The sequence below is a fragment of the Panthera tigris genome, chromosome A3 (genome assembly GCF_018350195.1).
Source record: "Panthera tigris isolate Pti1 chromosome A3, P.tigris_Pti1_mat1.1, whole genome shotgun sequence".
Lineage (NCBI taxonomy): Eukaryota > Metazoa > Chordata > Mammalia > Carnivora > Felidae > Panthera > Panthera tigris.
Window position 1 is genome coordinate 107834091 of NC_056662.1, and position 14096 is coordinate 107848186.

Sequence of the window (14096 nt, forward strand, 5' to 3'; positions counted from 1 at the left end):
GAGCCACTTACCAGGACCCATCATCCCCTTCACATTACTGTCTCCTACATGCATGGATCGGGACTCTTGAGCTGCAGAGGAAGGAAAGCTTTCAATCAGTACTCATTCCACTAACATGGGCTGGCACCTTCTATGAGCCAGACATTGGGGACAGACTCAAAGTTGACAGTTTACTGAGAGAGACAGAGCAGTAAAAAAAATAATAATAAAATCTCAATATAGTAGCAAGCACTATTTTCCCATCTGTAAAAAGATATATTAAGTGGCATTTACCTCATAGACTACCGGAAGAATTAAATCAGTTATTATGTGTAACCTATACACAGTAAGAGCTAAATTATTATTTAACTATGATGGAGAGGATGGTGATGATGGGAAGAGCAGGAACAACGCTGCTCATATGTAAGTCAGACCCTGTCACTCCTCTGCTTAGCCCTCCAATGGCTTCCCATAAGCCAGAGGCTGTATAATGACCATTAGGCTCTAAAATATCTGCTCCCTTCCCTGCCTGGTGTTTCCTTCTTTTTTTAAAACCCCATCTCCCCTTGTCTCCCTTGTTCACTCTGCCTTAGCCCCACTGCTCCTGTTCTTCCTTGAAATCTTGGCTGTGTTCCCACCAGGACCTGTTCCCTTTCTTCCCTGTGGTATGCAGGAGCTCACTTCCTCACTTCGTTCAGGTCTTTACTGGGCACCCTCTCTAAAATTACACCTGTGTTTATTTTCCCCCTTATCACTGACAAACTACAGATTTTATGTATCTTGTTCATTGTCTGCTTCCTTCAGAACAAAGGCTCCAGGAGGGCAGGAGTGTTTGTTGTTTTGTTCACTACTGTCTCCCACCATCTAAGTCAGTGTCTGGGATGATGGATGGATAGGAGGAAAGACGAATGCGTAGTGGAAGAGTCAACACCTTGACTGCAATCTCCTAAGAGAGTCATAGCAGCAGCTATGAATCAACTATGTTATATAAGCTACCTCTGTTATAACAGTGGGGGAAGGAGGGTTACCATCACGCAGCTAAATGAACTCCATCGAGCACTTCGCAAGTTATCATTTTAAACCTTTTGTCTTGTGAACATGTTCAACTCCCCCACACTTGGCATTGATCTGCCTTCTACTTTCCAAGGCTGTCCTGTATTCTTTCCTAATAAGATCATCCTTTTACATCATGTTCTTCATGACATGGAGCAAAGAAAATAGAACCCCTTGTGACGAACCCCCTCATTCCCCAGATGGATCAGGGAGTTTTGCCAAGCTGCACCTACTGGTCTCAAAAGTAACTACTCAAAGAGGTAAAAAAACAAAAACAAAAACAAAAACAAAACAAAAAAAACTTACAGAAATAAAAGCAAATCCATACTTAGAAGTTATACTGAGTAAAATCCATCTGATTTAGGGGCGCCTGGGTGGCTCAGGTGGTTAAGCCCTGGACTTCAGCTCAGGTCATAATCTCATGGTTTGTGGGTTCGAGCCCTGCATTGGGCTCTGTGCAGACAGCTGAGAGCCTGGAGCCTGCTTCAGAATCTGTGTCTCCCTCTCTCTCTGCCCCTCCCCTGCTCACGCTTTGTCTCTCTCTGTCTCTCAAAAAAAAAATAAATAAATGTTTAAAAAAAAATTTTTAAAAAGCCATCTGATTTAGATTGATTAATGAAAGAAAGAGAGAGCGCTTGTGAGTGAGGGGCAGAGAGAGAGGGAGACAGAGAGAATCCCATGAGGTGCAGAGAGAGGGGGAGAGAGTGCAGAGCCCAGAGCAGGGCTTGTGCTCACTCAATGCGGAGCTCAAACCCCCAAATCCTGAGATCATGACCTGAGGCTAAGTTGGTTGCTTAACTGACTGAGCCACCCAGGCATCCCCTGATTTAGATTTTTAAATTTAATTATGCAGAACATATTTACTGTCTATGAATATATTGTTCCTTCAGCCATAAGGGTAGGAACCACCAGCACTGCCACTGAGGAGCTTACAATTGGTTCAGAAGCCCTTGAGACTCTTGGAGATTTTCTAGATGTGACAAAAAAAAAAACAAAAACAAAAACGAGAGATCAAGAGAGAGACAGAGAGAGAGACAGACGGGACAATTCCTCTAAACAATGTTAATGTCTACATTCACTCTCCTGTGTAGAAGTGCTTTGCTGGACATTGCTGAGCATACAGAAGTGTAGCAAACGTGGAACTGGACATGGTTACAGATAGATGGAACTGGATGGAAAGCCAGTTTCTTTAGGACTGCCCAGGAACAGTTTTCTAGCATCTGTTCTATCATCCCTCAGATCAGAGATGTGCTAGTGACTGTCAGCCAACGGACAGCACCAGCTCTGGCTATCCAGCGCCCCCCAAAAAGAAAATCTTTCAGTATATGTGCTGCCGAAGCGAGCACAAAAGAAAATCTTTCAAATTGGGCAGATCTCCTGGTCTCTTAGGATGCTCTGGATTCTTCTAAATTCCAGTTATTGGAGGAAAAATTTTGAGCAATACATCATTTTCCTGTAATAAGGATGGAGGACAGGGGCACTGGGTGGCTCAGTCGGTTGAATATCCAACTCTTGGCTTCGACTCAGGCTCATGATCTCACGGCTCATGGGTTCAAGCCCCGTGTTGGACTCTGCACTGACAGTGCGGAGCCTGCTTGAGATTCTATCTCCCTCTCTCCGCCCCTCACCACCCCCCCCCCAAAATAAATACATAAGCATTAAATAAGATAAGGATGGAAGACATAAACCCATGCTCACTATTACTTAAGCTCTAGGAATCCAGGGGGAAGGTTGGCTTTTTCAATATGATTTGCAAAATGTACCTTTTTCATAGGCCTGAGAAGGCAAAAGGTTTGTAAAGTCTTCACTTGGAAGAACAGGTTCAGGGATATTGATTGAACGGAAAGGACTTCCTTGTGCTTGAGCAGGCCCCGCCTGTGAGCCATGTTCTTCTTTTTGAGTTTTCCTGGGGAAGGGAAACAAAGGGTGTTAATACCTGAGGGGTTCAGAAGAGAATCAGTTCAGAATAATCCAAGAAAAATTCCAAATTATTAGGTTGAACCATATAAAATTGCTGTTTTTGTAAATTAAAAACATATATTAGCAACTTTTAGGGTTCAACTTACTTCATCGCCAAAGCTGGGGAAAGATTTCAAATATGTATAAATCACATCCTAACCGTACCACCTATATTTTTATTTTTCTGTTACTGGCTTCCTTGTCATCAGGATCTTGAGAGTTTGCCATGGCGACAGTCTGCTTGGGATGATGTACATTCTCTTAACAAAACAACACAAAAGGTCCCGGGAAGCAGCAGATCTTCAACGAAAAACAATAAGCCAGTCTCCAGGGTCACACAGTTATTATTGGCATATTTCTATTTAAAACGTGATAAGTTAAAAACATGACAATGATTACCACATATGTTTTGATTCAAACTGGTTGAGCTATTAACATACATTAATTTTTAATGGTAGAAGTAAACTAGTAGCATTAGAGAAATTTTAGAAAATGAATAAAAAAAGAAAATCACTGGTGACCCCAGTATCTTAACACGCCAATCATTATTTTAAAATTCATCTTTGTTATTTTACATTTTCACAGTTTAAATAAATTCTACATACCATCTTCTATCATTTTCATTCCACTTCCTATTATGTTGAGTCCATGTAATCATCACCATCTATCTTTAATATCAACCAACTTCTTCTTTTTTAAAAATTTTTTTATGTTTATTTATTTTTGAGAGAGAACATGTGCAGGGGAGGGGCAGAGAAAGAGAGAGGGAGACACAGAATCCAAAGCAGGCTCCAGGCTCTGAGCTGTCAGCACAGACCCTGATGTGGGGCTCGAACCCATGAACCGCAAGATCATGACCTGAGCTGAAGTCGGACATTTAACTGACTGAGCCACCTAGGCACCCAAATATCAATCAACTTCTATGATTCTATAACCTCCATCACATGCTGACCCACAGATTCCACCAGTATATAGACAGTTAGCTGTATACTGATAGCAGGGAAGGTGTTCTGGATGCCACTGGATAAGCCATTGCTTATGGCTTTGCCTTTCACCAATTTTTTATAAGACACTCACTTGGCTTTAACTTTCCGAGATTCTCTTCGCTTTTCCTGCTGAAGCTGTTCAATTTTCTGTTGCATTTCTTCCTGTTTGGAAGTGATGGCCTGAATCATTGACATGGCATTGCTCAGCTCTTCCTAAAAAATAGGAATTGATACATATTTAATCTAGTAAAAGAGATAAAAGGATATAACATGGTATATAATACATATTTTAATACATATTTGTTGAATGAATGAATGAATGAGAGATGAGCATCTTACTTCTACTGTGGCCTATAATTTTAACACAGAGATACAAGAAAGAAAAGCATGAAATAGATATTTTTTGCCTGATAATTAATGAATAGACCAGGAGGAAAAATTCTTATATTTGCCTGCTACGTGAAAAGATATTTTCTACTTCTGTGACTAAGACCAAGAACTTCTGTCTAGCAGGGAAATAGAAGAGGGGCCTACCTTGAAATAGTTTAACGAATTCTTCATCTCAGTAACTTTTTCTTCCATGGAACATCGGCAACTCTTAACCTTCTCTTCCAAAGCATACTCGCCATGTTGAATTCTGGACAGTTCTTGCATTGCTTCTGTGAAACCAGTTTTCAGTTCAGAGGCCAAGGCCTGCAACTAAATGATAATCGCCAAGAGTAAGTTCAGTATGCTATTAACTATTATAAATAGTACCACTGAACCCTTGAATTTTCCTTTTTTTTTTTTAAGAAACCAGGATATAGAAAATCTACAGCCCGGTAAACTAAAGTTTTGACAACTTAAGACAAACTTGGCCCCATTCATTTAGGGAAAAGAGGGTCTTTTATATGCAACACATGCTGGAGCTTGATTATGACAAGCAAGCAAGCAATTAAGTTTACAAGTGTTCCTGCCAGCTACTGTTTCTTCTAACACCTTTGCTTAAAGTGAGATTTACTTGAAAAGCAACATATGCATGTGAAACAGAATCTTGATCCAGTAACCCTTTCAATTCCATGAAAGAAGGGATAGGTCATATTACCCCTAGTGGTATAAGAAAATGAAGAAATTCAGTCATTTTTTCCCCTTAACCAATTAAAAATAATAAAAAGAGTAATAACTAAGCATATCTGAGAATTTCTTTGCAGGTGAGGAAGTCATATAGATAGGTAGGTAGATAGTTGAATGATGTCATGGAAAAGGAGATAACAGCATTTGCAGTGGTGGGAAACAGATAAAATGGTAGGAGTTCAGCACGTTGTTGACAGTGATGTTGAATTCTCTCCAAGAGTCAAGCCTGGTCGTGTAGGAGTGTGCGCATTGGATTTCTGTTGTCAACTTCCACACCGTGACAAAGGTGTCAATTCTGGAGTCTGATAGGGTACAAATCCTAGCTCTCTCCTATATGAAGTAAGATCTCAGGCAAGTTGGTTAACCTCTTCACAGCAGTTTCCTCATACATAAAATAATTACTATAACACCTATTTCACAGGACTGTGTGGAGAATTAATGAATAAATGTAGATAAGCTTTCTGCTACAGTGCATGCTTGTCCATAGAAGGTGTTCAAGAAATTTTAATTCTTCTCCCCCTTGAAGTGGCAAATCAAAAAGTTAAGCACAAACAGAAATGTGGAGAAAATGGAGCACTTCTACAGTTCAGTTTTTTTTATTGAACAAATGAAAAAAGCATTTCAACAGACAGAAAGTTAAGATAATAATAACAATAAGATAAAAACGTTACTTTCTTGAAATTTATGACCTTACACTCTGCTAAGTAGAGGAACTCTTAGCTCCAGATCTGTCTTTAAAACAGAACTTTTCACAAAATTAACAAAACTCCTTCAAATGTGTATTTCTAAACATTTTCAGAATCTGGTTATCCAAATTATTCCAACTTGCAAAAACACCTCCCACTATAAAGTGATTTGGTCTCCTACACCACATTTTAAAAATATAGGGTTTGTGTTTCATTGTGCCTCGCAAAGGTTTCTTTCAAGGGCTGGGAATAGGGAGGAAGTAGAGGAACCAAAGAGATCATTCTGAGGAAAAAAACAGGATCTGCCACATGTTCAGGGCTGGAAGCCGGAGAAACAACATGAGCAATCTGTATTTCACTCCAATCATTTTTCATTTTAATTAATCTTCGTGATGGATTTTAGTACACATCCTAATCTAGTCATCAGAATGGATTGAATCACCAGCTCAACTACTTTTGATCTGGTAATTCTCATTATGTAAATTCATCTTCTGTGAACAAAATTTAAAAAAATCAACAGTATATAATATCAAAGCAAAATTTATGCAAGTTTTAAAGTTGAAGGAAGGAAACCTGACATTCATTCAGGTGCTCTGAAATTCTCTCAGGTTTCCTCTTTGAAAAGAAAGGGAACCACTATCCGACAGAAATAGGTTTCATTATCACTGCTCCCTTAGGTGGATGTGTAGAGTTTTCCCCAGCAGCAAAATGCAGCAGTAGGATCCTCGGGGGAAAGGACTTTTCCTCACCTGTAGAACCCCAGCTCTCAAAAAAAAAAAAAAAAAAAAAAAAAAATTAAGTTTTCCCTAACAGCCAGGTTGTATGGGGACTTTGGGAATTTTGAAACCATTTTAGCTATGAGCCCATTTCCTTCCCATATATTACGTTGAGCCCCTTGGGTACCTACCACTGAAGTAACACTACTGCTTTATAAACGGCTTCACAACCACTGATCAGACAGGGAGGAGATGCCAAAAGTGAGCACAATCACACACCTGAGACACATGTCACTTTTAAGATGCGTGGGGCTCAATGTCTTTAGCTGCTATGGACTGGTTTTCTAGTACCAACTGGCCATTCCTTTGTGAATGAAAAATACTCCCAGGACATGGACTTAACATCTTTTTTCTGCTGTCTCTTCAACTCTCTTGTTTGACAGCCCGCAGCCCACCCCAAGGATTAGAAATGGGTGTCTACCTTGTTCTCCAGCGAGTTGAACACGTTCCTCATCTCGTTGATTTTTTCATGAAGCTGCTCTAGAGAGGTTATGATCCCTCCATCCTGCCGCTGGAGACGGGCTCCCACTGGAGGCAGGTTCAGGGAAGACTTGTACTTCGAAGCCTAGGGTACCACAGAGGGCTTCTTAGGCTCAAAGAAATAGGGGAGAGGAGTCCGAATTCTTCCTATTTCCTGTTCTTAATTTCTGTTTCTCAATTTTCTTTACTTTCTTGGCTTCTTAACTCTTCTCAAGGTGAATTTTAATCAATGTCTTCCAATTTTTTTTCCACCAAAGATCCCTCAGACTAAATTCTCATACATTATGCAAATTGTTCCAACTTGTTTTTTACACAGACTTGTTCTTCATTCTGTCCCATTATCAAGGTCAAAGACTACTATGGGGCAAATTCGGGGGACTGGGCCTGTGCCTTGAGAACCCTGCTGAGTCATAAATGTCAAGATTTGCAAAAACTCCAGAAGGCAGGCTGAATTCCTTCGACACCTGACTAAAGACTCTGTGAGAAGCAGCACATGCTGGCAAGGATGCCAACATAATTTCTTTGGTTTCCCCCTAAACCAGGGTTTATAGAGAGGAAATGTGGTCTTTCTGCCAGCTTTCATATTCTTAATTTTAGGCCTCTTTATCAATCCCCATAAATGTAATAATTTAAAACACAAAGTGGGCAGCAAGTTGCCCGAATGGTCAAGAGCAAATTTCCCAAATCTACTCCTCTACACTCCCTATAGAAGTTGATCCTTAATGTCATTCTTACTTCCATTCTTCCATTCTTAATGGAAGCTGATGTGAAGTGTGGCATGCTGGATATTTATCTTATCCATCCCCGAATGCACCACAGGCCTAGTAGAACTAATTTCTCTGGTGTTAGAAGATACTCCCCAATGGCAAAAAGAGACTGAGGCTCGAATAGGACTTACAAATCCTGGAAACTTACAATGACAATTTTAATGATGAAACCTATTGCTGTAGGACTGGTTCCCATGGTTTTTCAGTTAGGGGTCCTTTTGGCACATAATTCATTTGCTTAAATTCTTTTCATTACAGACAAAAAGAAAAAAGAAAAAAAATCTCTTCGAATCTCCTTACTTTAATATAACCACGAATGTTTGACACATTTGGCACATTTCCTTCTGCTTTGTTCTATGAATGTAAGTGCAGACATTTATATGGTTGAAATCACCCTACAGATATATTTTTATTCTGCCCCTCCTTTTTTTGCCCAACACTCTTATAAGCCTTTTCCTATAGCCTTCAAAATGTTTTCTGTCTATTTTTAATGGCCACTCAGTATTCCATCCTGTAGTTGTGCCAGAGTTTACCCATTCAGTCTTCTTGGAAATCTATAACTTTTAATAACTTTTCAATGTTATAGATAATGCTGGCATATAATGCTTTTTATTTAAAGCTTTGTATGTATTTCAGATTATTGCCTTAGGATAAATTCCTAAATATGAAATTACTGTGAGTTTAAGGATGTTAGGCAGTATTTGACCTAAAGGGCTAAATGAGTGTATTTAGAAAAACATGTCTTGGATAAAATACATAAAACATAAGTAATATAAGTGGAGGAAGCTACAGGATTTACATCCCTACAAGTAAGCCAAAACCACAGTTGGAATTCACATCATTAGGCAAGAGCTGAGCTGGTCTAAATGGTGCAGTTACCACATCTGTTGCCTTGACTGGCAGATTCCACCAGCACTGCTCATGTTAATGGACTGTTATTTTAAAGAATCCTTGTGCAAACGGAAGTAATCAGTCTGAAGCAACACAATCTGACTCTGGAAAAGAGATTGGGTAAACTTTGAGAGGCCTATGTACAGCGGACAAAGGATGAGATTGAATTGGGATGGATTGGATTCCAATCAAAAGGAATGTGAGCTAAGGACAGTCAGTGTATCCACACAGATTCACCTGTTCTGGTAATACTTCTGGAACGAACTGGGAGATAGTAGTGCTCGTTCTCCTGTTGGCTTCCATGACCTGATTGGGTCAATGTTCCTTACTCACCAAGGAGGTCAAGTCCATCCAAAGAACAGAGAGCCAATTAGAGGTATGAACATTTTAATACTTTCACTGTATTTTAACTAATAATTCTTACGAAAGCTTCCACCAATTTACACACACTCATCAGAACTAAATATTATTTCATTATTTGCTAATTAGATTGTTGTCAGCTTTGAAAACCTCAATCTTCTATTTATTAGCCATCTGTAATTTTACTTTGGTAAACTGTCTGTGTCCTTTGCCCTTAATCTACTGAGATCTCTGAAGTTTCCTTTTTTTACTGACTTGTATCAACTATTTTTATATCATTAAACCCTTACGATATTTTCTTGTAAGAAGTTTTCCCATTTGGTTATTTGCCTTTGAATTTGTTAAAAATATATTTATGTTGGGAAAATTTTTAATTGTGATGTGGGTGAAATCTCTAGCCCTTTACTTTGTGATTTCCTCCAGTGCTGTTTTACTTAAAAAGACATTTCACATCCAGATACAAGATAAATATTCACTAGTTCTAAACTTTTATGGTTTGACTTTTTTTATTTCTAGTCCTTTAATCCATTTTTTAGTTTATTTTGATTGGGGTATGAAGTAAGGATGTCTTCCTTTTCTTTTCTTTTTTTCCCAAAGAAGAACAAGACAATTTTCCCCAAAAGAACCAGACAATTTTCCAAACATCATTTGGCACCAGACTGAATAAGTGCATCAGATCTCTTGGCTCAAAGCAATATACACATCTTGAAGATATTCATTCATTCATTCAACTAATATTTATTGAACATGCATTATATTCCAGGCACTGTACTTTATGCTGAGAATACAACAGAGAGCAAAACGTACTAAATCCCTGCCCTTGGAGCTTACATTCTAGAGAAGGAGACACACAATTAAAAAAAAAAAAAAAAAGAAAAGAAAAGAAAGAAAGAAACAAGTTAATATTTGCTATAATTTCAGGTAGGGATTGGGGTCTATCAAGAAAATAAAATAAAGACATAGAAAACGGCTGAAATGTCATATTTTGCTTCAAATGTCATATTTTGCTCTCCCTTTGTGCTGTAAATTGTATTCTATTATAGTTAACCTCTCCCTGCTTCCCTCCTTCCTCTTCCTCTTCTTCTTTACTTCTCTTTCATCTTCTTTTGGTTAACTGTTGCTTGGAGTAAACAGACTGGGATTTAGGAAGCGTTCTTTTAAAACAAGGATGGGGTTATAATCACAGCATCACAGAGGTCATGTAGACCAACTTCATTCCACTGCTTCATTTGTTCCACTGTGAACAGATGTACTTGGATTTGTGATACAATAAGAGAATGAGGCCACCCCCCGCTGCTGCTATATTTAGCCAACATTCAGGGAGTGACCTACATAAAACCTATAATAGATTTTAAATCATACCTCAGTTTAAAGACATACTCACACTCATTCAAATGCGTACACAGGTCAGATGTGAACAGAGTGGAGGTGGGCAGGGAAGGCATTTGAAGGTCATAGACGAGTGAGGCATCAAATTAGCACTGAGGAAAGACTGACCCCTGCTTCCAGGCCTTTGTTCAAGCTGGCCCCTCTGTTTGAAATACCCTTCCCCATACCCACTTACCAAATGATCAACTTGTCCTGAAATGCCTCATTGAAATCCTTCAGCCAATATTCATTCATCACTCCCCCATATCAATGCCTCTGTGTAATCCTTCCAGTGGCCTGCCTTGTGTGAGCTATTTATTGTATATGTTTTCCAGGTGGTGGACATTTAAAAATCAATTGTGAATGTTTGTTGCGTCTGTTTTATTTTTCATTAGGCCAAGCAGTTGACTTTGCACATAGTAACTGCTCAATAAACATGTATTAAATTGAAATGAGGCTGTTTCCTCTACCCCTTTCCATTGCTGGTCTTGGTCTAGGAGCAATATGATTACAAAAATGTTTTCATAATCCTGTGTTGGCTTGCTCTGACTCGCACACAGCAATGATATCTTGCATGATATTTCTGGGAACTATTGTTATTTTCACTTTACTTATCACTTAAACTCAACAAATCTAAATAACATTTCCCCCCAAAACTCTCCACTCTTCTGGATTCCTGTATCTCTTTTCAGGAGACCACTCTTTATCCTTACCAAAGCTTAAAGTCTTATGGCCAACTTGAAATTACCCTTTTTGCCAGCCTCCACCAAGCCCTGTCAATTGTCTCTTCCTTCTCATGCTTTCCAGATAACAGTGCCTTAACTCTAGAGAGGAGCATGGATTTTCCTAGCCCAAGCTGCTTTTATATTACATATTATATCAGAATAAACTTCCATGATTTTTAAGGATAGAATTTTACTTTAAATTTACATTTAGAGATAGAAGCCAAATAAACACTGTTTAGAGAGCCAAAGCAGACCGATGCGACCCTTGTTGCAAACATATTATAAAATGTTTTGAAGAATTTTTATCTTTCTTGTAAATTATTTCCATTGTTTAAAAGGAGCTTAAATTTTTTTCTGTCACCATATTTGAACATTTGCAATGTTAACCCCCTTTCAGTTCTTAATGCTCTCTGCTAAAATAGCAAACTAAGAAAAAACAGACCTTGCTTTCTCCTTCTCTCTTACGGAAATGTTATTGCACAGTTTAATGGCCATAGTGATGGTGGCAACAGGCAAGACAAGCAGAGTTGATGGGGGAAGGGGGGGCGGGTAGGCACTGTAATTTACAACCTGGATAAGTTGTCCTTCAAAAATCAGTTTGCTTAAAAGTGCAATGTGAATGGTGCTCTCTGCCCCGCCTACCTCAGTCTTGTTAAGTAAACAAACACCAATGACAAATGTGGAAGCAATTGTTGAGTGCTGGAAAACTTTATACATAAATGACAGTCATCACTATTACATATAGGAGTGTTCAAAACAATCTAAGTTGTCTTTACCTGGTAAATCTGTGTGGAAGGATTATTCATCGGTATATGTTCATTCTCTCCTGTGGGAAGAAAGAGCTTTGTTCAATGGACATGACTCATTCTGTGCCTATCCCCTTCACACACACACGTAGGGAATAAGGGGACTTCTAGGATCTTAAATCTGTGGCTGCATGACAAGAAACCAATGATACAAGAACAAAACATAAGCTGGTGTAGGTGGTTTCTAGATTCACATCCTAATGACCAAACCGTATCTATCTGATATAACTCTTTCTTGTAGTAAAACAACAACACAAAACAAAAATGTCCTACCACAGTGGGCAAGTTTTGCAACCAAACTGAATGATGAACGCTCATTAATCAGCCAGAAGGGAATGCCCATGAAGGTTTCCCTCCTGTCCTTGGGACTGGTGGAAGTTTACTTGAGAGGGTATTCTACAATTAGGAAGGCTGCTCCAGCACCTGTCTAGTTGTCACTGTGTTGTTCTCAGGAGGCCTGTGTACAATGTCCTTGCCAAACTTCTGAGCTCTCCCCTGCTGTCACTGCCCAGATCACCTAAGGCAATCTTACTGTCTTCCTGGGCAAGAGGGTTGGTAGAAGGGAATTGTCAAAGGAAAGATTCTGGGAAGGATACAGGCAGAAAGAAAATAGTATTGGCAACACTAAAGACTGAGAAACACAGGGCAAATACAAAGGAAATAGCAGGTTGTAAAAACCACTTACAAACTAGGGAGAAAAAAGGTCGGCTTACAGTGTACCTTGCAGAACCACACTGGTTGGCCATGAAGAAGGACAATCCAAGTAAAACATGCAGCTCACTGCTCATCCATTTAGCTATATCTCCATTGTGTCACTCTGCAGTTTATAGATTAAAGCCATGGTTGTGGCGCCTGGGTGGCTCAGTCGGTTAAGCATCCGACTTCGGCTCAGGTCATGATCTCGCGGTCCGTGAGTTCGAGCCCCGCGTCAGGCTCTGTGCTGACAGCTCAGAGCCTGGAGCCTGTTTCAGATTCTGTGTCTCCCTCTCTCTCTGACCCTCCCCCGTTCATGCTGTCTCTCCCTGTCTCAAAAATAAATAAATGTTAAAAAAAATTTTTTTTAAGCCATCGTTGCGAGTATTTGGTTGTGTGGATGTATATATTGTTCCCTTAAGATATGGTGGAACAGAAAACCCTTCCTTAGAGGAGCCAACCTCTAAATAAATATAAATAATAAATAATACATAACCTCAGCCCAGAGCTTACACAGACAGAAGGCTGTTCCTATAAAATCTAGATGGTTTAAGATCACCACAACTCCCCACACAAGTCTGAGTAAAGATTACTTAGCTCATTTTATACTATGTCCCAACAGCCTGGTACCATGGCAAGAACCAGAACATGGGAACCAAGTCCAGGCTCCCAGATCAAACTTTGACACTTTGTGATTGTAGCCTGACATCTCTATGACTGTTTCCTTATCTGTAAATTGGAGAGGATGACAGAAACTACTTCTGTATGGTTGATTCTATATGGTAAAGATGAGAAGAGAGAGCACTTATGTTTCTACGCTAACCGAGAAGGTGTTGGATGTTTATTAGTTGAGTCTGTATCTTGGCCTTATTCAGCAGGTTGCTCTGAAGCAAGTCCCAAAGTTATTGCTAAGAAAAATAAGAACAACTCACACCAAATTATAGATACAGCATTTCCCGCCTTTCCAGCACCAAGTCTGTGCTCTTTGTGGTCATGATATAATAAGGAAATGAGAATAGCCAAGGCAACTTATTCTCAGGTTTTGATACAATGGCAAAAGAAGACTGAAACCTACATTTCTTAAATTCTGAGATCTATAGCAAGACATTGGAAAAAATCTAACCTTGCTTTGTTTTGGTCTTTTCCATGGTGCCTGTTGCTTCTTTCCTCCACCTTACTCTTCAGCATTCCATCTTCATTGTCCCTGGATCAGGCCACCCCTTCTTCTCTGGACCTGCCCATTGAAATCAACAGGAAGGGTTAGCAGGCAGAACTGGTGAAGTAACTGGACTTACTTTATGTGCTAACTTAAAATGATTGGAATGAACACAGCTATTAGAGGCAACTTGAGGTTTATGTAATTTCAGAAGAGTGAAGATACTAAGTTAATAGCTAGTTTAAAAGGTAAAGTTAACTGGGGTGCCTGGGTGGCTCAGTCGGTTGAGCATCTGACT

General features: G+C 39.4%; 1 protein-coding gene across 2 annotated transcripts in view; it reads right to left on the minus strand.

Annotated features, from left to right (window-relative positions):
• ARHGEF33 (Rho guanine nucleotide exchange factor 33) overlaps positions 1-13790 on the minus strand; it is a 91782-nt gene extending 77992 nt beyond the window's left edge. For both annotated transcript variants that reach the window (XM_042982119.1, XM_042982118.1), the window contains exons 1-6: positions 13766-13790; positions 11920-11969; positions 4512-4676; positions 4069-4190; positions 2796-2938; positions 12-71 (exon numbers count right to left, since the gene is read on the minus strand). In XM_042982119.1, coding sequence (XP_042838053.1) covers positions 12-71; positions 2796-2938; positions 4069-4190; positions 4512-4676; positions 11920-11969; positions 13766-13790 — 565 coding nt within the window. The remainder of the gene's footprint in view (positions 1-11; positions 72-2795; positions 2939-4068; positions 4191-4511; positions 4677-11919; positions 11970-13765) is intronic.
• Between the last annotated feature and the right edge of the window lie 306 nt (positions 13791-14096).